The following is a 23,674-nucleotide window of genomic DNA, read 5'->3' as shown; positions in this document are numbered from 1 at the left end:
AGCAACTGATCAAAATTTGCTTGTAACTCCTGGACCAATTGAAGGGATCAATTGAAAATCTACTTTAAAACTGCAGAAAGTATTTCCTGTACTAAATATGTAAGCGCTGAGAATAATTCCCGCCTATTATGAAGAGGTTCCTAAAACGTTGCGGATAGAAGAATATTGTCCGTGTCCGCACAGAAGGGTATGCGTAAAAAGAAGGCTATCTCTACATATTTTTGCCGGGACAGAAATTTTATCCATATTATGAAAATGTTTGCTATTAAGAAGTCCGTTAAGAGAGGTTTCACTGTATTAAGAAAGTAGGAAAGCAACTGATATTAAGAAAAGAAAAGAACAGCGAAGCAATGTTATGTTTCTTTTGTATTTCGCAATCTTTGGTAGCCTCATTAATAAAAGCATAATCAAAATAGTCCAGGAACTGAGCTCCTTCTGGGGGAACAATTTCACGTTGATATAACATCGCATCTTTCACATCTTCTATAGGAAGAAATGGTAGAGGATCAATCTAGTAGCAAAATTGTTTGAAATAGTCATATGTGAGATGACATTGTGAGAGTCCAAGGAATTGCAGCAGCTTACGTCATGTGCTAGAAATATCCCTGCTTGATAACATTCTTCCCCAAAACTGTCTTTATTGTCTGCATTACAGAAAGTTCAAAATCCAACACCACTCATCCCACATTAGGGAGAGATCCAATGTGGACTTCCTAACGAAAACAGGAAAGCTTCTCATGACTTTTCAACAACGTATAACATATCTAACGGAACACGAATCACATATACAGTAACTGCAAGAGCTCCCGGAGGGCTAACAAAAGGTTATCATTCAGCAAGCTTGGTACGGGGTTATCTTCTCCTCTGCATTTCAGAGCATAGTGTAGAAGGCCGAGTTCCTTCTCCTTCATCTGCATATCAAAATGCAGATGAGGGGCACATTTACATATCATTATTTAAATATATTAATTTGTGGTAAAATTAATTGCTTTAAAAATTAGCGTTCATATTAAATATTGTCTTGTGATTATAAATATAAATGGGTAAACACCGAGCGTAATACGGAAGTATTAATACAATATTATTGTATATTGTATTTAATTATGTATGTTACTTCTTTTATATGCTAATTAACCTTTATTATTGCGTGCATCTCATTTACTGGGACATTGTATTGTATATATTACATATGGAAATGAAGTGAGATAGTTATTAAACTGTTCTACATTCGATTAATTAAAGAAGAAATCAAAGAATATACAATGGATTCATGCACAGTCACTTGAACTTTGGGTACAGAGCTACGTGGACAGAGAATTTTTTTTCTTGGCGACTCTTGGCTGCATCAAGAACTGCATGTGAGGTCCATGACAACTCACACTTGAAGAAATCACTAAATGAGCAAGAGAATGACTCATTACATATAGGAAGAATCCTGTTCACTTCCTCGTGAAAAGCAATGCTGATTTGGATACATTGCTGACTGACGCTCAACATGCTTTGTTGGAAAAGTTGTAAAAATTTTAGCGTCAACATGATAGATTTTGTATTTGTAAAGGTGTGATTTCTTCGCGTTTTAAAAGAATTTCTCGAGTAGCAAGCTCAAAGCGTCATTCCACCCCTCTTCACCAAAGTTCGTTACCCCGTCAGCTAGCGGACCTAAGAAATTTTCCCAGGATGCACAGCAGCTTTGAAAAATGGTAATTTATTTTGATTCATTTTATATGTAAAATATTAATATTAACGTATTACGCTCACTAGTTCTTGGAAAGACCGTTCTAAATTCATGACTATATTTGTCAACGTGTTTCCCTTCGTTCAAGACATTTGGCTCTTGTATTTTTCAAAATTAATAGTAACATAAGATGTTTTCTTCTCTCTCTCTCTTGTAAACATGGCTACGGGTGTTGGTAGCAGACAGTTTGAAGGGAAGCCAAAGGAAAGGAGACTTCCTTTTAATGCCACGAGAGATGACAGTTCTGTATAATAATATCAATGTATTCTGTGTATATTTTTCTTTATTTTTGTATATAATATCATGTGTTTCTATTATGCAAAGTGTTGGTTCTGAGTGAAAATAACTAATGTTTATGTGTAAATGCTATGGACTTCTGTTTTGGTCAGAAGCTTTTCATAGTTACCGCCATCAAGTTGAGGGCAGCACCTCTCATAGGTGTCTGGCTAACTGTGCAGTCAGAAGCAAGTTGCTGTGGTCTGTTTCCAGGAGACCACCCAGTAGATGTTGCCCGCGGCATCAGACCCTTTGTGGGAAGAATCCGAGAAGAGCGAGTCCCGCTTTTCTTGGAATTTCATAGTTTAATAACCTTGTTCACTGGCTGAACAGGAGGAAGTTGTTTGATAGATCTATAGATCTGGAGGAGTACACCTCGAACGATCGTGTGTGAAGTCTTCAATACTTCTCAAGTACCGGGAAATGTGACCCAGGAAGGTGAGAGTGTCGTTCCCCTGGATTCCTGTGTATTATTATACATGTACCGACATGTATCGGGTACTTATTTGTTCTAGTGAACAGTGCTAATACCCACCTATTTGATTGTGAGTTACCTCAAGTGCATTTGAACAGTGTCAACCTTAAAAATTTGAAAACTACGTTATACTCAGTTGCTACGTCTGAACATGATAGTTTCAAACATTAACTTAACTATAGCCTTGTAGCTATATTTTGGTCAGCAGTACCAAGTAGCAGTTATTCGTCTATAAACTTTCTTAGTAGCACAGTGGTGCATTTCACTAATTCCCAATATGGAATTGGAATTTTATATTCAAATCTCTATTAGAGAGATTTCTGGCCTGTCACGCTATTACGGCAGTGCCATCCTTGGACTCTAGCACAAGGAAACAAGCAGTATCTGAATTTGCCTGTTTTACTGACATTTCTTATGTCAGCTCCAGCGTGATTTTGACTATCCAGCGAATCTGAATCGCCAGGAACATTTCCTGGTTTTAGTGGAATGAAAATGTGGACACTACCTTGGCGATTTTCCAGCAGGAACTGTGCGTCAACTTACCGAATGAACAGTGCAGCGAATATATATATATTGATCATTTTCCTTTTATTTTATTTTCACATATCAAGTGTGTATTACTATTTATGTGCTATAATCATCCTCCTCTCTGAAAGACAGTCAGAGACAGTGAACTTAAAAATGATGAGGAGTGCATATTAATGTAGGGTATCAGATCAATTAATAGAGTTAACAGATCTCCAGTTAAAATCATTATCATCATTTTTTTTTAATTTTATAAATTTCTCAGAGGAAAATTTGTGCGAAATTTCAATTAAGAGTGTGTGTGTGGTGCACCATAAAGAATAGAAATTCAATATAAGTGTATAGAAAAATCGAAGTGTTAAGTGTGTTGATTTTCACCAATGGTCTACCAAGACAACAATAAACCTTCATCTATCCAAGGTATTTCTAGAGGTCTGTTTTTCCTGCATGGTGAGTACCTGATGCTAATTCCTATGTTTTGTTTTCAGGAGTGTGAGTCAAGGAAACATTTCTCCTTGTCTTTGTACATCTGACCATCTCCCTGAATGGGGCCCAGGGAGAATTACGCCCAAAGAACTAACAGAACACCGTCATGAGTATAGAGAGTAATTAACAGGCTGCTACCTGTTTGTTTTTGAAGCTAGATTTTTTTTCTTTTAACCTATTGATTATTTTGAAAACTCTCTATAAGTAGCTTCCAGACCATGACTGTAGTTCAAGAATACCCTGAGATCTTTTGTTCATTTATATTTATTTACATATGCTCTACCGACTATTAAGAGTGGCAGTGGCGGCGTCCACAGGAGGTCACCTTTATCTCCAAGCAGGGAATTATGTATGCTGATGCATTCTATTTGCATTTTAGGTAAATTTTGGTATTATTTTGAATATCCCTAGCCACTCCACCTTAATGTTATCATTTTTATAGTGGTGGTGTTTCTCTGGTATGCTAAGTTTCGTCTCTAGCTACCTGCACATCACAATAGGGGCTATTCTTCTCGGTGTCATTTTTCCGAGATTATTTTCTACCCGAGGTAATCTTTTCAGGACATTCCTTTTTTTCCTACACTCAGTACAGAAAGAATATACTGTACATGTCACGTTCAGCAGTCGAATTAAGAATAAATTACTTTTGAGATATCCTTGTAGACATAAACCCGTTTTCAGTATAATACAGTGGAACTTATTTATTTTTAAATTTTCACAGCTGGTATATTATATGGTTTTAGGTATCTTAATTTACTACCGATATCTTATACTGGCCCCTACCGTCTCCCCAATTGAATTATTGTCACATTAATAAAAAATGGATAAATTTTATAAAGCTTTTGTAGGAAATTTGTTGATTATCCTATTACAAAAATCCGTGTTACTTTTAGGAAACAACAAACAACAATAGATAAATAATTTGTTAGTTGACAGTGAAATTTGCTACATAGTCGATAGATATGAACTTCTTCCAGTAAAATTCATAAAATCTGTCAATTATTAAGTTATGGTTAACAAACCCCATCATTAAGAGTATGGTGGATGTCCTGGGGATCCAGACCCTCTACGAAATCCAGACTTTCCTGTACATTTAGTATAGTTTTAGTGGTGATTTTTACAAACTTTAATATAATTTATATTCATATTAAATTTGGAAGAGTCCAGTTTAATATGAAGCTTGGGATCCACCTCCCGCAATAAATTTCTGCGTACGTGCCTGTCCATTATATTTGGTGAAGTTCATCTTCCAAGCGATGAAATTAAATAAATAATGCAGGTTTAATCATAATATATATATATATATATATATATATATATATATATATATATATATATATATATATATATATATATATATATATATATATATATATATATATATATATATATATATAAGAAAGAATGGACAATACGCGTTCATGAGTCACGAATATACACAAATGCGTCTCATGTTGATTGTTAGGGAGACACTTGCAGCGAGGCTACTATTTTCTCCCGACATGAGTTTAAGTTTGAGTGTTTATGTCTTTTGCGTCCATGTGCAGTGCTGAGGCTATAATGGAAGGGATGTGTTGATAATGTAGGCTCCGAATCACATATAAAAATAAAATTCTGCTTTTAATTAAGTTTGAGTGGAAAATCAACCATAAGTCTGACTTATAAAAGGTTTTCTTTAAAGTGGAAGAAAGTTGACAATCTTTTAGGTGCAAGTCACTTAAGATTACACAACCAAACAATGTTAGAAATAATTTATTTGAATCCGGCGCGGATTAACAGAGTCTTGAATCCGGTACAGTTGGTGGATCATCATGAACAGTCAGCTCTCACAGTATAGAATCTTCCTCACTATTTCCTCGTCACGACATCTCACGTAGAATTGCATGCTATCCGCACTTTTTATCACTTTGATAGTATAAGTGGAAAAGTAATAGCCACTATATTATAATTCATTTATTAAAGCAAAAGGTAATTTCGTGACGAAATAAAGATGAAAATAGATTCACAAGGTATAATTGTAAATAGATGTGGTGGTGGGGGCTCCTAGAAAAATAATGGTTCCCTAGAATATAATTGGACCATGGACTGAAACTCAGAAGTACAGACAATTTTAAGTACCATACCCCACACAAAAATATCCTGGTCTACGTCAATGGTCATAAGTACTTAATAGCCAAAAGTACACTGACCACGAGCTTGCTTAAATAAATATTTATTCAGCTTGGATACTTACTTCGATAAATGAACGTCATCATCATATCATGAAGGAAACCCACTTTGTTGAAGATTGCCCACAACCATGGCATTCGAGTGGCGGCCCATTGTAAAATTTCTTCGTTTGGTTCAAGTATACCTCCAATTAACTGACTCCAAGTACCTAAAAAAGAAATCGTCATTTGTTACTTAAGTGTATAATCAGTATTTAAGTTGAACTAGCTTTTTTCTTTTACTTACATACATTTTTTCCCAATAGACGAACCAGTTTTGCAAAATTATAGTAAAATCTTTTTCTCCCTCATGCTCAACGAAATTAGAAAAAATGAACTTAATAATAATAATAATAATAATAATAATAATAATAATAATAACAAATAATTTTATTTTAATTGCTATGAACAGCTCATAGGTAAAAATACAGCACTATATTACTTATAGCACTATATTATAATAATTTTAAACAGACCAGTAAATTTATAATATAGAATGAATATTAGAGCAGGTTAAGGCCCTTGTCAGAAGGCTAATGTATTCAAATTATAAGGTTCAAACTAATTTACAAAACAAGGTTAAAATAAAAACATAGTCAATTTCATAATATAACAATAACAGAACTATACAAATTAAAATTTCGTTCAACTACCATTTAAGAGAATGAATCAACCGTGCTTAAAATTGCCTATTTATTTATTTATTTACGAACACAATTCCAGATACAGCTCAACGCCAGTTTACATTGGGATATCCAACAAATCTAAGGGATGAAACATAATACAATAATAATAATAATAATAATAATCACATAGCAATAATAGGAACAATAACAAAATAACAATATGTAAGTGATAACAAGAAGGTTGACGACGTCGTAGTGCAGAGTTAAATGCAGCTTCAGAATGAAATAAATCTATGGGTGTATGGGACATTCGGTTGTATAGTTTAGGAAGCCTGTAGAACAGAGAACGTTGAACTAGTGAAAGTCTAGGTCGTACTGTATGAAAAAGATATGTGTTACGTGTTTGTCTGAAGGAAATTTGGAAATACAATTCTGGGAATAGCGTTTCGGTCCTGAGTTGACCATGTGTGAGTTTCGGCATGCAAAGAATCTTGGTCACTTGTTATATTTGAACATAAAAGATTGGTTCTTTGAATAGAAGATTATAAAGTGAAGATGCACTGCAGATACATAGTAACCACAAAATCAAGATTGGCAGTTAGATCCCTTACCATAAAGTTAAAACAGTTTAATTTTTGTAAAAATTGCTGTGTTATTTCTCCCAACATACGTTTATTTTCAATTATTGCAAAACATTGTCACTCTTCTCAGTATTTCACGTTTTAGTGCTGTCAATGTCGATCGATTCCTAACACTATAAATCGGCACTCTTATTCCTATATTTTCTAAGCAATAGAATATTTGCTAGTATATTTGTTATCGAATACTAATTGAATAAAGAATTTATCAATAACTTTCCTTCTTTCCGATAGGAATTGAAGTCCCCCCAAAATTAACCAATATTCATATTCATTCATATACATAATAATGCTTTTTCATTGTATAACATAGTAGCTTTATGGAACATTTCTGTACAGCTTCGATATTGTTAACAAGTGTGTTAGATAAACTGTTCCAGACAACTGAACCAAATTCAGGTTTGGATCTAATAAGTCTTATATAAGTAAACATAAGAACAACCATTTATAAAATTAGGCCATTGATAAAATATAAAATCTACTCTGCATTATATCATTTATATGATTATCAAATTTCAATTCTCTGTAATATATAATACCAAAATCTTTAATTTGTTCTATTTTGTTTATTGTTAATTTCAGTAATTTTACATTTACTTACAAAATATTTGCGTTTTATTAGTGAATGTCATATATTTAGTTTTTTTTTAAAGAGTTGATCATTAATAAATTATTTTCGCACCAATGATTTACTGTATCAAAATCTTTCTGCAGCAGATTATTATCATACTCATTATTAGCTACTCTAAAGAACTTTGCGAATAATAATATTTTTGAGCAATTGATTTTTCCTGGTAGATCATTGATAAATAGAGAAAAATAAAAATAAAATAATAATAATATTGTAATATCCTCTGCATATGACAACAATCCACGTGCTCAACTATAACAACACCCAGTAGATAACAAACGTCATAACTCAACATGCGACCCCAAGAGGACTACAGCATTATCACTCATGAAGATCATTGAGGATTCACGAAATTCAATATAAAAAAAAGCCGCACCACCTTCGACGTCATCAGACGACAGATTGATCACTCATGACCTTTTCTTTACTTGTCTGCGTCTGGACCTTGAGAGCAACCCAATCCTTTTCTTTTTACTGCGTCTGGGTCCTGAAAGAAACAATACACCAACCTCTTGGCTAGTCGGGTCCTGAGGTTCTACCTAACCTGTCCTTTAGCTGCGACTGAATTCTGGAACAATCCTAATCACCTTTCATCAAATTCAGGGTCACTTTGGTCTTCGGATTGTCTTTGTTAAAGGATTATACTGTAGTGAAGTGTGTTGTGTTATACGTAGTGAAGTTTCATAATAAGCGGTTGTGGGAGAAAGTTTAAATCACGAGTACCATAATTTATTTCTCTTTACCAGCCTAATTCTAGCAGCATTTTACAATATACTGATTAATATTAGAGCAACCTAAAAACTTAAAAGTATAACAATACTTTAGACTAGTGGTTCAAACATTTTTAGACTGACGAGACACTTTACTGAATGCCAACACTTTAGTACGTCGCGACACATTTGTTAATTTTTTTGTTAATAATATAAATTATAAGGTGTAAGCTTATACTGCTGACTCTGTATATTCTTTCGCTGGAGTTGTTGACTGGTACAATCTGTCTCATAATTAATTTTAACTAATTATTATTAAATGTTTCATTATTAGACTATAAAATTCTAAATTTTCACGACACAACCTATGGGACTGCGCGACATCGATTGGAAATCATTGCTTTAGACATATATATGTTTGTTACCCTATACTTTATTTTGGTTATTTAAGGATCCAGATAAATTAATTTTAAAAGTATTATAAAGCATACTTATTGGAAAATTGACTACCTGTTTAATTGCTAGTTTAATAAATTATTGTAATTAAGAATTAAATCTATTATTTTAGTTGATTGGTTAATTGGAATATTAGCGTGCTGACCTGGACCTACAGTTTAGTGTGGAAATTGAACTCGGTTCTCCACTCCTAAGGTGTATACACTTACCATATACCTGCGAGGGAGTTCATTTATTATTTTAATTTTAATTCCAGGAATAATATAAGTTAGGAACTTCAACGATCTGTTTTGATGAGTAAAAAAAAAAAAAAAAAATGTTTCCCACATAAGCTTGTCTGTGCTGAAATTTGAAACTTCAGAATTTAAAAGTAAAATATCAGCTGTTCGAGGAAAGGAGAACAGTTAAGATCATATTATAGTATGTAAAGCTTACTAGTCCATTTTGAATCAGAGCAATCCATCATCTGCTTGAGTTGAGATACATTTTTCTACTAACACTTTTTTAAAAATTGATTTTGCGATAGAGCTATTTTGTTTGTCTTTACCTCAATATCATGTAAACAAAATCGTAAGTCGATTGGTCACGTCCTTCAGGTGACGACTTGGCTCTCATTTTTTAAAGGGATAATTTGTAGCTTTTTCACTTCCTTTTTTTTTTAAAAAAATAAACATGTGATATTCGTTTAGCGGTAGGAATATTTGTTTTTGTTTTCTTGCTCCCTTAGCACGTAGAAGAATTTCAGTTCGATAGGTCATATCGTTCAGGTGACGACTTGACTCTATAAATACGTTAAAAGTGTTAAAATTTGAGAAAATTCGATAATATACCAAAAATTCATGTCAATGTTATCCTCTTGTTTTACAGTAACAACTACAAAAAGGCGGGAAAGGCTTTTTTAAAAGTATCAATGCCTACATCATGCACGAGAAATTACCAATAATCCATTTGCGGGGAGGAAGGTTGTTATGTAATAAAGTTAAAGATTAAAGTGTAAGCAAAGTTTATGCAAATCATAATTCATTTTTGTGTTTGTTTTTAATTTGTTGTCTTAATGTTTTTTGGCATTAAATTTTCAAGAAGGAAATACTTTTGCAGCTCTTCGTTTATTTCTAAACTGTAGTAATTACATATTTGGAAATGATCCAGAAGTCACCACGAGAAGGTGCCTGGCAAGCGAGTTCCGCCCACCCACCCACGTGCCTTTATCAAGCTGGTAGATCACTAAGTGTCAGTGTCTACTCGTGTCTAGTGTCTACTGCTGATCAGCCTTGTAGTCAGACTATGATGAAAAGTTTGGCATGTGCAGCTGTGATTTTAAGGTAGCCAGAACGAACTCATGTGCCTGCGGTCCACACACACAAGATGCCGCCTCAATCACTTATTTTATCATTCTCTCCACTTTCTATGTGTGACAGGGAAAAGACTTAATTTTTTTCAGATGCCATTGCTGTAGTTTTAATATTCTCCTTTATCTCCTCTAAGTTCAAATATTTGTTAAGAAGGGTCTCTGTCAGATTTACTGTTGACCAGTCAACCATATCAACGTAGGACGTGGCGTCTAAGTTCACAATCTTTGGGACTTCAAATTTTCGAACAGTTGTTGGAGCGCTACAGTTTCGAGTCTTGAAAATTCTAGTCTTCGCCACCCCAATCGTCGCTTGTCAGCTTCGTCGTCACTAATTAAAGCACGTAGGAGGTTCTCCGGATGACTGAAGTATGCATTCCTACGTATAACTGGATCGATTACTTCTTTCGTTGAGTTCGCCATTGCTCGGGATAGTGAAATTAGTGTCCAGAGGTGTCGGGGTGCGTCTGTGCAAGATGGTTTTATTTTAATGAGAAACCATATGGGAGTATAAACTTTCATAATGTAGAAAGCTAGGGACTGATGTTGTCCTTTTTTATATCGGTGTCGTCTATGACTAAGTAAAGGCGCAGAATTCGGGCCGCTGTTGTCAACCACCGGATTTTGTGCATCTTTCCATTTTTTCTCTTTTTAGGTCTGTAGAACACTGTCCTGTTGAGATTGCTCTCCAAATGTTGAGTAGGTACTGTAGGTCGGTGCTCAAATTGACCAAACCTTGAAACTCGTCGATCAAATCAACTACAATTGGTTGAATTTTTTTTGAATTGATTGAAATTGATTGAAATAGCAAAATTCTGGTAATCTTCCAATAGGTCCAGAATATGTACTTGAGCCGGTGCTCTTCCCATTCAATCTTTCGAACAGATATCTAAAGAGCAACTCGTCGGTGTATAATATATAAACAAATCTCTGTACTGCTGTTCCCAGAGTATGTTCCAAGTGGGCAATAGTTCCATTTTGACGCCCTGTATTCTATACTAGTGCTCTCAACTGGTCGGGTTGAAGACCGACCCGATCCGACCCGTGATTCGGTCCGATTGACCTGACCCGACAACCCGACCCGACCCGACCCGTGATCCGATCCGATTGACCTGACCCGACAACCCGACCCGAGCTGACCCGATTGACCCGACCAGACAATCCGACCCGAGTTGACCCAACCCGACCCGAGTCGGGTCGGGTCGGGTCAAGACCGAAAGCACTATGGTCACGCCAAAATGCACTCCCATTGGGAATTAAACCCGGACCACGTGTACCGAAGTCTTACACGTTAACCACTAGCTAGATCAAGTGGGTGATTTGTGTATGCATCTTAATGAATATTTGGCACTTTTGAGGTTTGGTTATTTCTTTTTATAACTGATACCAATGTCTGACGTGGGAGAAATTTATTTTTTTCTTGCTTTAGTTCTATGTGACGAAATTTTTATTCAAGGTCAGTGTTCTCACCTGCTCGGACGGCAGGGGGTCTTCTCGGAAGGCAGTAGCAAGAGTCTCTTGGAGGAGATAAAAGGAAATCGTTTAACTACAATGATAAGGTTTGAGGAAACGGGAGAACACCTGTGATTTTTCCAACCCTTCAACTTTCATTTCAAAATAGGTTCTTATGATTCCGGGACCCGCGCCACTTTGAGTTTTCTTTCTCGGTAATTAAAACGTATTTTACAGTATATATAGTTGCAAGTAAGAAGATACATAATATGAATATTGTAATTTAAAATTTAAAAATACAGTATGATAATTAATTATAAAGTACTAATTTTATTTCATCACTTTCAGCCCAACAAGTGAAATTCAAACAATTCGCACCCTAGGTCTTGGTCATCAATACTGCGCCTTATTCTTTTTCTTGCACAATCAAGTCTTGGTCCTGCATTTCGTAGTCTTGGTGGTCTTTCATGCTATACAGGAGCCAAGAATGCTCGCCTCATCGGTACAAATGAAGACCAAGTGTGATTTTGATTATGGTCTTTCATACTATACGGAAAGCAAGAAAATATGCTCATCGCTACTTGGCGATCACCAAAACAAGACCAAGAGCAAGATTACTATGCACTTTGTCTTGCATATCCAATCTTTATCTTATTCTTTTATCGATGTTCTTGGGCTTGGTGAAATAAACTGAAATATTTAGTTTAAGGTCCCTCGATTCTGCACCGAGGCTAAGGGATATGGTGATCATGAGAAATGAATGTAATAGTGGAATGAAGAAAGTGGGAGGAAACAGGAGAACCCCGAGAAAACCCACTACACGCGTTTCTCCACTACAAAGCCCACTTAGCACAAGCTGGGATCGAACCATGGACACCATGCACCAGAGATAAACTCTCTACCACTGAGCCACCGCGGTCCCGCTTGGGCTTGGTCGTCCATATCCAATCTTTCTTTTGGCCTTGCTTAAACAACTTCTAGTTAAGTTCTAAATCCAGACTCCAAATTGGCGTAGATATTAATATTACAGTCGATTGGTGAAATCAATCTTCCACATTTAAAAATTAAAGTACACACAAGTACAAAAATAAGCATTTACTATAAAAACACTAGCTGCAAGTGTTCAAAATAGATTTATGGCTTCTATAAAATCAATTGAAAATTGCTATTTTTAATTAGGCAGCTAGTGAAAAACAACAGCTTTCGACTCCAGCCTAGTTTAAGCTCAAACTAAACACAGTTGACCAAAGTGAACTGACCCGACCCGAGCTGACCCGATTGACCCGACCCGACAACCCGATCCGAGTTGGCCCGACCCGACCCGTTTGAGAGCACTATTCTAGACACTAGTAGACAGTGATCTACCAACTTGATAAAGTCACGTGGTTGGGTGGGCGGAACTCGATTTGCAGCCCCCTTCTCGTGGTGAGTTCTGGCTTATTTTCAAATATGTAATTACTACAGTTTAGAAATAAGCGAAGAGCTACAAAAGTATTTCCTTCTTGAAAATTTAATGCAAAAAAAAAAAAAAAACATTAAAACGACAAATTAAAATCAAAAATAAAAATGAATTATGATTTGAATGAGCTTTGCGTACACTTCAAACTTTACTATATCACACCCTTCCTCCTCGCCAGTGGATTTCTCGTGCGTGGTGCAGGTATTCATACTTTTAAAAAGCTTTCTTTCTTTTATTCTTTTTCTTTTTTTGTTTGGTAATTGTTACCGTAAAACAAGATGGAAACATTGACATGAATTTTTGGTATATCATCGAATTTTCTCAAATTTTAACACGTTTTAACGTATTTTTAGCGTCAAGTCGTCACCTGAACGATATGGCCTATCGAACTGGAATTCTTCTACGTGCTAAGGGAGCAGGAAAACAAAAACAATAGTCCTACCGCTAAACGAATATCACATGTTTATTTTTTTTTAAAAAAAGTGAAAAATCTACAAATTCTCTCTTTTTTTTAAAAAAAAAAATGAGAGCCAAGTCGTCACCAATCGACTTAAGATTTTGTTTACGTGATATTGAGGTAAAAAAACACAAAAATAGCCCTATTGCAAAATCAATTTCGAAAAAATGTTTTTTCGATCCACCCTAAAAAAACCAACCCTTTCAGTGTCATTCAGATGTCACTAAGAATAACATAGTGAATATAGATTGTTATTCTTAAATATTGCTTTGTGCTTATTGGAGTGTGTACTCTTATATTTATATCACCTTACAGTGTCACAAAAAAAAAAAAAAAAAAAATCAGTTTATGACATTGGTAGTTGCATTTAATTTCAGTTTATTGGAATGAAAGTAACTGTTACGCATTAAATATAAATAAACAAACACAAAATAACGTATTTAGAACATAATATTTACTTTTCATCATTTATATTAAAAAGCAAACTTATAATAATGCATAATGCAAAGAGATAAAGCATAATTATCGAATAAAACCTTTTTATAAGAAAGATAACTGACTTCAGAAAAGCGCTAAATGTTTAAATATTTAAATAATTAATAAGTAATGTAAATAATTAAAATAAATAACTAAGGCAATAATTAAAAAGTGCTATAAAGCAGATAATAATAATAAAAGGTGCTTATAAATCACTAAAATTCAGAAAATAATTAAAAAGTATGAAAGAGCAGAATTTTTAAACGAAGTCCCTTAAAGTTACCATAATCAATCCAAAATTTGAAATTGTGCCATGCTAACAAATTACTGTCTAATACAAAATTATAGTGGTAAGTTTATTTACATTAATTCGTTTGGCTTACTACAGACTTCAAATTTCCTATTGATTATCGTAACTTTTAAGCGCTTTTTAAAAATCGTTATCTACCTTTGAGAGTTTTTTAATAATTCCCTAACTTTTAGCGCTTTAAAGCACTTTTTAACATTATTTTTCGCTTTTAAGCGCTTTTTTGAAGTCAATTAAAATTATTTTTATAAAAAGTTTTTATCTTCTGCTCTTCAGCAATTTTTTGTCCAAAAAGGCGTTTAATATTTTTTACAAATTCGATTTTTTCCACCTAAGTGTTGAGCTCCTTCTTGCTAAGCGGTTAGCCTACGCGCCTTTGATATGGGAGACCCAGGTTCGATTCCCGGAGGGAGCTCATGTTGTTCGGACTTCACATTAAGCTGTAGGTCCACATCTCATATAGCCTTGCTGCTGAAAGGGACACTAAACTGAAAATCAAAGGAACCTACGACATTAAGTTTCAGTTAAACGAGTAGACCTACGAAATATGTGTGAAAAATATTTTCTTTTTCAAATCGTTCTACGCCTATTAAATTATACATGATCATACAAAGTACAATCAATTACGAATACTATCATCATAACCTAATGAAATCCACATGGGAATACCACGGTAGTACACACTTTTAAACAAAGATTCAATCATCAAAATCGAAACACCTAAAGCTTGAAGTTGTGCGTGAACCTACCTCCAAAGACTGTAATCAAATTCTTACGAAGTTCACATGGAACCAACGGTAAATTGTACTCTTTCAAACAAGAATAAGAATGTTCGAAATCGATATATCGATAACAAATAATCAAAATCGATATATAAACGAGCCGAATTTAGAATAATCTTTTTTCGAATTTAATAAAAAAAAATATTATATGGGTTGCTCTATGATTATGATGGTTATATGATAATATGTGTAAAATGTCTCCCTTAATAATCATTTCTTAACTCCTACATCTACTTACGTGTTTCGCAATTTCGTCCGTAATATCCTGTTGCAGTACAATCACATTCATATTTATTGCCCGGTAATGATACGCATACTCCTCCATTTTGACATGGATAAGAACAGCAGGGATTATAATCTTCTGAATCTATAAGAAAAATTACATAAGTACAAGATTTTTAAATATATATATATATATATTTAAATCCCTCTACCAATATAGAGACCGTTATAAAACGTATCCTTTTTGCAACCGGTAGAACGGCTGGAGTATAGAAATTTGTTTTTGGATATATCGTCTCTAGACATTGAGGATGACACCGTAGTCAACTTTTTTTCTTCAAAATTAATGTATTTCTGCCTGTTCCCAAAGTGGTGTTCTTCTGGAGACAATTCACTCAAGTACCTCTTCGGAGTCCAGTATAGATGCTTTTTTGCGTACAGTTTCAGGCAATTTCTGCGCCCATTCAAGCAGAAGTACCAACGTTTGCTTGGGCGTCGAATTAGCCTTACAATGAAGCGGACTTCCGGCGAAGCTGTGTATAGATGTTTTACGCACCTCTAGTTATGATAGCAGATATGTATGTATTTATCTGATGGAGCGACGAGCTCTTTATTCTGTTCCTTCAGCTTTTTACTATATACAAGGAGTATCAGACCACCCGTCCCAGGCACTTTTCTCGCCTCGTAGTGCACGTAGACACTTCAAACAAAAAATGAACTACCAAAAGCGTATGTGAAGAATCAAATAGTGGTGCTTCCGTATCCAGTGGCGTAGCGGGAATATTTCCACGGGGGATCAACTTCGAAAAATTTATATGGAAATTTTTCTTCAGTTTCGATTTCTTTGGAAGTATTATAGAAAACAAGCAATTTTGCAGGAAGCACTTTTCGTTAAATTCTACGGTTTGGCATCTATGTGTGTTATTTGTTGTTGAATTGCAATCAGACCACCCGTCCCACTCATTTTTCTCAGTTCGTACTTCGTAGTGCAGGTAGAAACTTCAAACAAACAAACAAAAAAATGAATGACCAAATCGTATGTGAAGAATCAAACTGTGATTCTTTCATATTCAGTGGCGTAGCGAGAATACTTCCGCGGGGGATCAACTCCAAAGTTTCAAATGGAGAGTGGTACCAATTTCGATTTATTTGAAAGTATTATTGAAAAGGAAATAACTTTTACAGGAACATTTGTCGTTAACTTTACGGTTTGGCATCTATGTATTATTTGCTGTTGAATTGCAACTAAGAATAACAGTTTTAGTTGGTAATGACTCCAAAAGAACATCAGATAACACATGTTCTATTAAATAGTTGTTGAAAACTCTTTATAGCATTTAGTATCAAACGTTAGGGCATATCTCGTCTACTTATCAACAAACGAAAACAATATTACAGGACAGTACTAGTTTAAATTTCGGAATCTGAACCAATTTAAAACAGAAAACAGAGAAAAACACCTTTTGGTTTTAAACTACGTATGAAAGAAATTTGGGTGTAAAGTCCAACAACTCCGCTCCAAAAAAATCAAACTTACGAAATCACTGACACTCTCTTAGTCTTCTTAACTTGTGTAAACATTTTAATAAAACACTTTTCGGAACTCATTGCACAAACAATTGTTCAAGAATAATAAAAATAAACAAACTGAAGATAATAAATAAAATAAATAACATGAACTGCAAGTTCTGAACATTCTCACCAAAATATCGTACTCCCCCCCAAAAAATAAAACACAATAAATGTTCAAAGGATCGTCCAGCACGTGCGATGCACATTCGAATGCGCACCGGGACATTGTAGATTTATCTTAACACTTCATTTCCTCTTAGTCCATGGCAAACATTATAGATCTTGTTCATTATGTATTCCCTTGTAGTAGGACGCTCTTGCTAAACCAGCTCCTTGACACGTACCCAAAAGAAAAATCGAGAGGAGTCAGGTCCGGAGAACGAGCTGACCAGGAAACGGCCTCCTCTTCCGATCCACCTGTTTGGAAATAAATGAGCAACAGTTTGTCCGACAACTGTTGCAAAATGAGCAGAGTAACCGTCTTGTAATCACATTATTTCACGAGTTGCTAATGAGACATCTTCCAAGCGCTCACAAAGAATATCTGACAAATAATTAGCGTATCCTACTTCTGTTAAAGTACCTTCGAAGAAATAAGGACCAATTTGGCCTCCCACTATACCACGTCAGACATTTAGACACCAGATATGTTGATTGTCAACTTCACGTACCCAGTGAGCATTCTCGCTGGACTAGTAGTGAGCGTTGTGTACGTTGACCTACATTAATCTTGAAGGTCACCTCATCCGTACACAGAATGTTGTGGTGAAACATGGGTTCCTGTCGCTCAGCCATTGACTCCAGATGGTTATGGAAATCTTGTTCTCGGAGTTTTTGGTGCAGACGAACATGATAAGGATTTAACGCGTTATTGTTCAGAGTCCTCGAAATCATTATGTGGCTCATAGCAGCATCCCTAGCTAATCGTCCTCTTGAGATTTGGGGAACCATAAAGACTGCATCAAGGATGTCGAGAGACCGTTTATCCTGAACATGTCACCTGATCTCCAGACGTTTGTTGTGGTGAGGATGGACGTGCCCAATCCTTTGCACACAAAGTGCCGATCAGATACTCGTGAACGATTGCGGACAGATAGTCAGTGTCTGTGAATATCTGAGGGTTCAGTGAATATATTCTGGTGAAGGCAAATCGGTTGAGAGCTACGTCCATGTGACATACTTTTTATTGTGCCTCTGAAACAAGATGCGCTACATCGTATTCGGATGTCTTTACTTCAGCATTTTTGCGCATCCACAGTGAACAAGCATCATTGTATGTGTCTTGAAATGGTTTCATAAAACACCTATCAGTGAGTTGAGTCTTGTGAGTGATATGTGGAGGAGTACTGAGCAGTGAATCCTGTGATCCCTCGCATATTTAATCACTTTCAGTTCTTTATGGCTGCCATATCCATCAACAATTAGCAGAACTGGGATGTGAGGGGAAGGATGACAGAATTTTACAAAGTGTTGCAACGAAGTTAAAAAAATATCAATCGTTATCCAATCAGTGCTACAGCAATACTCTCAGGTGGAGCTAGGGATGCGCACGAGACAAGATTTGAGACCGTCTCGTCTCGAAAATGTGCTGTAAAAGTGATGTCTCGACTCGAAAAATGTATATTTTTTTATTGGAAGAGCTGTGTCTCGAAAATTCTGTCTCGACTCGACTCGTGCGCATCCCTAGGTGGAGCATCAACAAACAGTCCCTCACTCTTCGTCTGGCGCGGAAATACGACTATGAAGAGGGGTAGTACAAACTGACCAGTAGCACTCACGCAGAATATCAATGTTATATTCCGACCTCTTTCGCCCGACGTAGGATTGCCAGATTTTGTAAGCGAAAAACCCGGACACCAATCTCACGCTATACAGCCATTAAGATCACGGTTCCTACTCATTTGGTAAGAATCTATTATACCAGTCTTTTCAGATTAGTAGCTACTTACAATTTTCCAGTTCATTCTTTTTATAAACAGTTAGCACAAATGAAGCCCCACAAAGGATGTATAAAAAATGTGGAGAGGTAACGGGAGAGTTGCCTGGTGACCCCTTTTCCGAATTCCGACACTCTCCCGTTTATGATTGAAGAGATACTCTTTGTTGCGTCATCATTTGAGTCAGAAATACTACCTTCCGTTTTCAGGTAAGAAATACTAGTTCTTGCGGGCTGATTTTTTTTTCAATCTGAAGAGCGAAAACAGGAGTCCTGAAAGCGTTTTTCGGGACAGTTAATTCTTTCATTGAAAACCGGGAAGTCTGGCAACCCCAGCCCGATGTCAACTTGCCCAGAACTCGTTTCCGTTTTTCACATATCACTTTGGAATTAATATGAACACACGATAAACCATCTTATGAGCGTTCAGTATTCGTGATGGTGGAAAAGAACATTTCTTCACCAGTGTGCACTAATTTGTATAGAACTTTGCAATTTGTTCCTTATTGAAACTTGTTCACGATATACTTACAGGTCGCGGTTTCTCAGTGGTAGAGCGTTCACCTCTGCTGCATAGAGTTCTTGGTTCGTTCACAGCTCCGCCAAGTGACCTTTGTGGTGGACAAACACCGTGTGTGTGGGTTTCCTTCAGGTTCTTCCGTTTTCTCCCACTTTCTTGATTCCACCATTTCATTCACTTCTCATCATTGCCGTCTCTATTAGCCTAGCCGGCATAAGCGTGGGAAATAAAACTCAAAGATTTAAATATACTTGTAGACACAGGTGTTCTAACAAATAAATTGGGAAGTCAGTTCTTAAACTCGTATAACAATCTTTCACAGCACTCTGTTTATCTTTGTTGAACCTGTCATTGATATTTAGTTCTTCACCTAAGTCAAACTATCTTCATTTATTCTTACCTGAGAATGACATTAAACGATCAGCTAACTGTTTCACATGGCATTTCAGCTCTTTTCCATACATATCGGGGAAAGTATTTTCTCAAATCCTAATTTACGCGCAACAGGTAATTTCATTCCTTGCTTTCGCTGTGACAGTCTGTGTTGCAGAGAAGTATTTGAGACACCAAATCTATGTATCAAATACCATGTGAAGCAGTTAGCTGATCGCTTAATGACATTATCATAATAAGAATGCCTGAAGCTAGTTTGCTCAGTTGAAGAACCAAATATGAAAGCATCACCATTTGTTGTTTGAAGTGTATACGGGCACTACGAGCCGAGAAAAAGCCTGGGACGGTGTGATCTGATACACCCTGTATACATGTTACTTTAAAATTTCTGCATAATTCCTGAAATGGGTTAAGTGAAATAACATTTGAGGCTTGAAAACATTTATTTCAGTTTCAAACAGTGATCAGTTCTTTGAAAATAAAATGTTTACTTTCCTTTAAATGGGTGAATATGCAACTGAGGTAAACTGTATGGCGTTTTATTCTTCAAATGTAATTTTCTGTTATGTAAAAGTAAAGCGTGGACTTTCATTTATATATCTACAGAATGCTTCAAAAGTGCTGAAATATACAAGAAATTGGTAAAACAGAATTTGCGGTGAAAATGTGTGAGAACAAAATTTGTACAATTTTAAACATTATGTTCACTTCTGTATATATTAAGTGTTTCCGAGGTTCCCAACATAGTTTCGTTGGGGTGAAAGTCCGTGGCCATTGGAAAAATTGTTGAATATGCATCTCAACTAAAAGTTCATAAGAATAAAAGTTTAGCAGTTTCAAGCTTAGGTTTTAATTAAAGCGGGTTGCAGGACATTTTAGATACCGTATTTACGCGAGTCTAAAACGCCCTCAAATGTGAGACAAAAAAAAAAACTACTCGGCATTGACTTTTAAGAATGAAAAAGATAAATAAACATGTGAACACAATGAAAATTTTTCGTCTTCCATTTTGTTTCCAATTTCCGGATAAAACAATTTCCCATTTTTCGCAAAATGTGGGTATTCCTAGTACACATTTTTCACAGAATCATAACTAACGAGATTAGCTATCTCCGTCAAAACTCAATCGTTTTCTGCTGTAAATTGGGCCTTACTGACAGTGCAAAATGTAAGCCTAAACTTACAAACTCGAATGTAAGACACACCTCAATTTTGGGGCTGAAAAATAATTTAAAATGTGCGTTTTAGGATTGCGTAAATACGGTATTTGAAAACGAAGGGAGGACAGGAGGATAAGATGGTCATTTCTTGAACATGGATAAGAATATTGCACTTTGTTAGTAGAATATATAAAGAATGCATGGTTCATGCAAGTTGGTGCCCTAGCACACTACGTCTTGCTCATACTAAACTACTTGAACACTAGATTTCAGGCAAACTGTATTGATCGTCAAGGAGCCCAAGGCTTACTTTGAGTTCGATGAACTACACTTTCTGGGAGTACGGTTAATCTATGTTGTAATTCAGCGTATAGATTCCCGACGGGGCTCATCTTACACGAAAACAAAGGATATATAAGGGAAGCAATTTGCCCAAATTGTCCCCTCCCCCTATTTTCATTCTTTACCATTCCGCTTCAAAACATGGGTATAATTCAACAGAGGGCACATTGAACAAATGCGCTCTCATCTATGATACGGGACTTTTTGGACACCCTGTAAACAAACTTCATATTTCTTTGCTTCTTGAAACTATTGTCATCCCTTAAAAATTTTACCCTTATACGTATAGCTTTACTACGAACTTTTATATTTACCTATCATCCTCCGCAACAAAATCTACTTTTTTTTTTTTCTTGACACACACCCTCTTTAAATCAAACCTTTTTCAGGCTGTTACTTCGTAATGGACAATTTAATTCAGTCTCATTTTTCATTACAACCTTACGTGCTCACTGACGAGTGTCACATCAGGAGGCAAGTAAAAGTCTTGAAGTCTAAAATACCAATTAATCTATAAAGAAATCTTACTTCCAGTAGTGACAGCAATGCAATGGTGTTGATTATCCGCATTAATTGAGACTACGGTTACGCATCTAATTAAGCATGCGTTTGTTTAGCAAAGAAAGGCACTACAGTGCATTGTTACTTTTCTTATAATACGTCAAACTTGAAAAAGTGATGGCAACCTTCAAAGCCTTCAAGTATTAATTTAGACTATCATGTTTACGTTCTTCCAAGGAAAATATATAAAGGAGAAAATGTCTGAACAGTGATCAGAAGGAATGATGCTTGCTTCAATTCGTTATTTCTGATCACTGTTCAGATGATGTATGTCAATGAAATATTGACCCACAACCCATTGACCCACCACCCATCATGACTATGACTCACTGTGATCCACCATCCACCATGACCCACTTCAACAAACCTGACCCAATATGTCCCACTTCCTAACGTGACGCACTCTGACCCACTACCCATCAAAACCCATCGTAATCAACTTTAACCCATGATCCACGTCCTCCTGCACACTGACTAAAGAGTTTACACTTGCAATTAAACAAATGCTGTGAAATTATCACTAATCGGAGTTTGGATTTCTACAGTTAATCGCTCAAGCACCGCTGTTACAATAAGGTGGATCTGACCTTTACAATATAAAATGGTAAAGTGTTTGTTATGGGTAAAATTACGATGAATTTGAAATATTATATATAATTATTTCCTTGCTGAATTACAGATACTTTTCAGTGGAAAATGGGATGAAATTTGAAAGTCTCAAATCAAGGTATAGTGGACCAAAGTAAATGTGAATAAAGATGTAAAGTTTTCCATATAATTAAGTATACAGTGAAAACTTAAGACTTCCATGTAATTAAACTTACAGTACAAATTTTGTATATATATATATATTTCTCGCAACCTTATAGCTTCAGTGTCTTGTGCTGTGAAGGATCCATATAATAAACATAAGATTCAAAAATTATTATATTAGAAAGTAGTGGATATATGATACCACTGCTTTCTAATTATTACTGCTTTCTAATTAATTGAGACTGTATTTTTTTGTCTCAATTAATAATTGTTTCTTAATTTTTTCTCAACTAATATCGATGGTTTTTGATTAGTTTTACAGATCAACCCACTACCAATTTCCCATATATAGAAAGTCTCCCCCATAGAAGAGAAATTTAAAAAACTGCTAGAACACGTTCTGTTTATTTTTAATAAAGAGTTAATATACTGAATTTCACTCCCTAAGTTGAACGACTTGTGAGATACTCAATTTTTCGTAAAAACTTGGACCTCCTCTCCCCCTTTAGTACATGTATTATAATAAAAACGATATGATAACATCCCAGTTGAGATTAGGGTCTAACTATCTACCAAAATTCATTTCATTTGGCTTTGCCATTTGTCCGTGATCATCACTCACACATAGTTACATTCGCTTTTATGTAATAATTCATGTATTACAGGTGATTCAAAAATGTATTTTTTTCAGTAGTTAGCTCCTCTAAAAACTCTCAGGCTGTATCTCGAAAGCCAGGCAGAAAGTCCTATTGTTGTTACAACAGTTACAAATATCAATATCCAAAATACCTGAAGTTCTTTTTTCACATAGATATACTCATCTCAGATAAGTGAACAGAAAAATGAAAAATGAATAAAATGGATGCATTGAAAGTGAAACACAGGCACATTCACCAGTGTTCAGGAGATGCTGTCTACTATGGACTGAATAGAGTGAGTCAGTCGGTCTGAGTGTGTCGGTGAGTCAGAGTAAGTCACGGTGATTGGTAGGTAGCAGTGGGTCACGTCCTGCTGACCACGACCCACTGACCCGCTCACAAATCTTGACCCACTGACCCATGTGAATGTTCAACTTTCTAAATTAAAACATTCTGATTTGCTCAGTGATGATATTAATGTATATTAAGTAAGCAAAGCTTGTAACATGTAAAATGTCACAAACATTATC

At 35.6% G+C, this 23,674-nt stretch overlaps 1 protein-coding gene across 1 annotated transcript in view; it reads right to left on the bottom strand.

Moving 5' to 3' along the window:
- The window catches only part of LOC145689198 (prostaglandin G/H synthase 2-like), a 64,102-nt gene that overhangs the window by 28,650 nt on the left and 11,778 nt on the right, over nucleotides 1–23,674 (bottom strand). Inside the window, exons 3-4 of the mRNA XM_081763333.1 lie at nucleotides 15,286–15,414; nucleotides 5,731–5,874 (exon numbers count right to left, since the gene is read on the bottom strand). Of these exons, the coding sequence (XP_081619459.1) occupies nucleotides 5,731–5,874; nucleotides 15,286–15,414 (273 nt within the window). The remainder of the gene's footprint in view (nucleotides 1–5,730; nucleotides 5,875–15,285; nucleotides 15,415–23,674) is intronic.

This window comes from Thermobia domestica, chromosome 7, assembly GCF_964235325.1.
Source record: "Thermobia domestica chromosome 7, izTheDome1.hap1.1, whole genome shotgun sequence".
In the NCBI taxonomy this organism is placed as follows: Eukaryota; Metazoa; Arthropoda; class Insecta; order Zygentoma; family Lepismatidae; genus Thermobia; species Thermobia domestica.
This window is presented reverse-complemented; position numbering and strand designations above follow the sequence as displayed.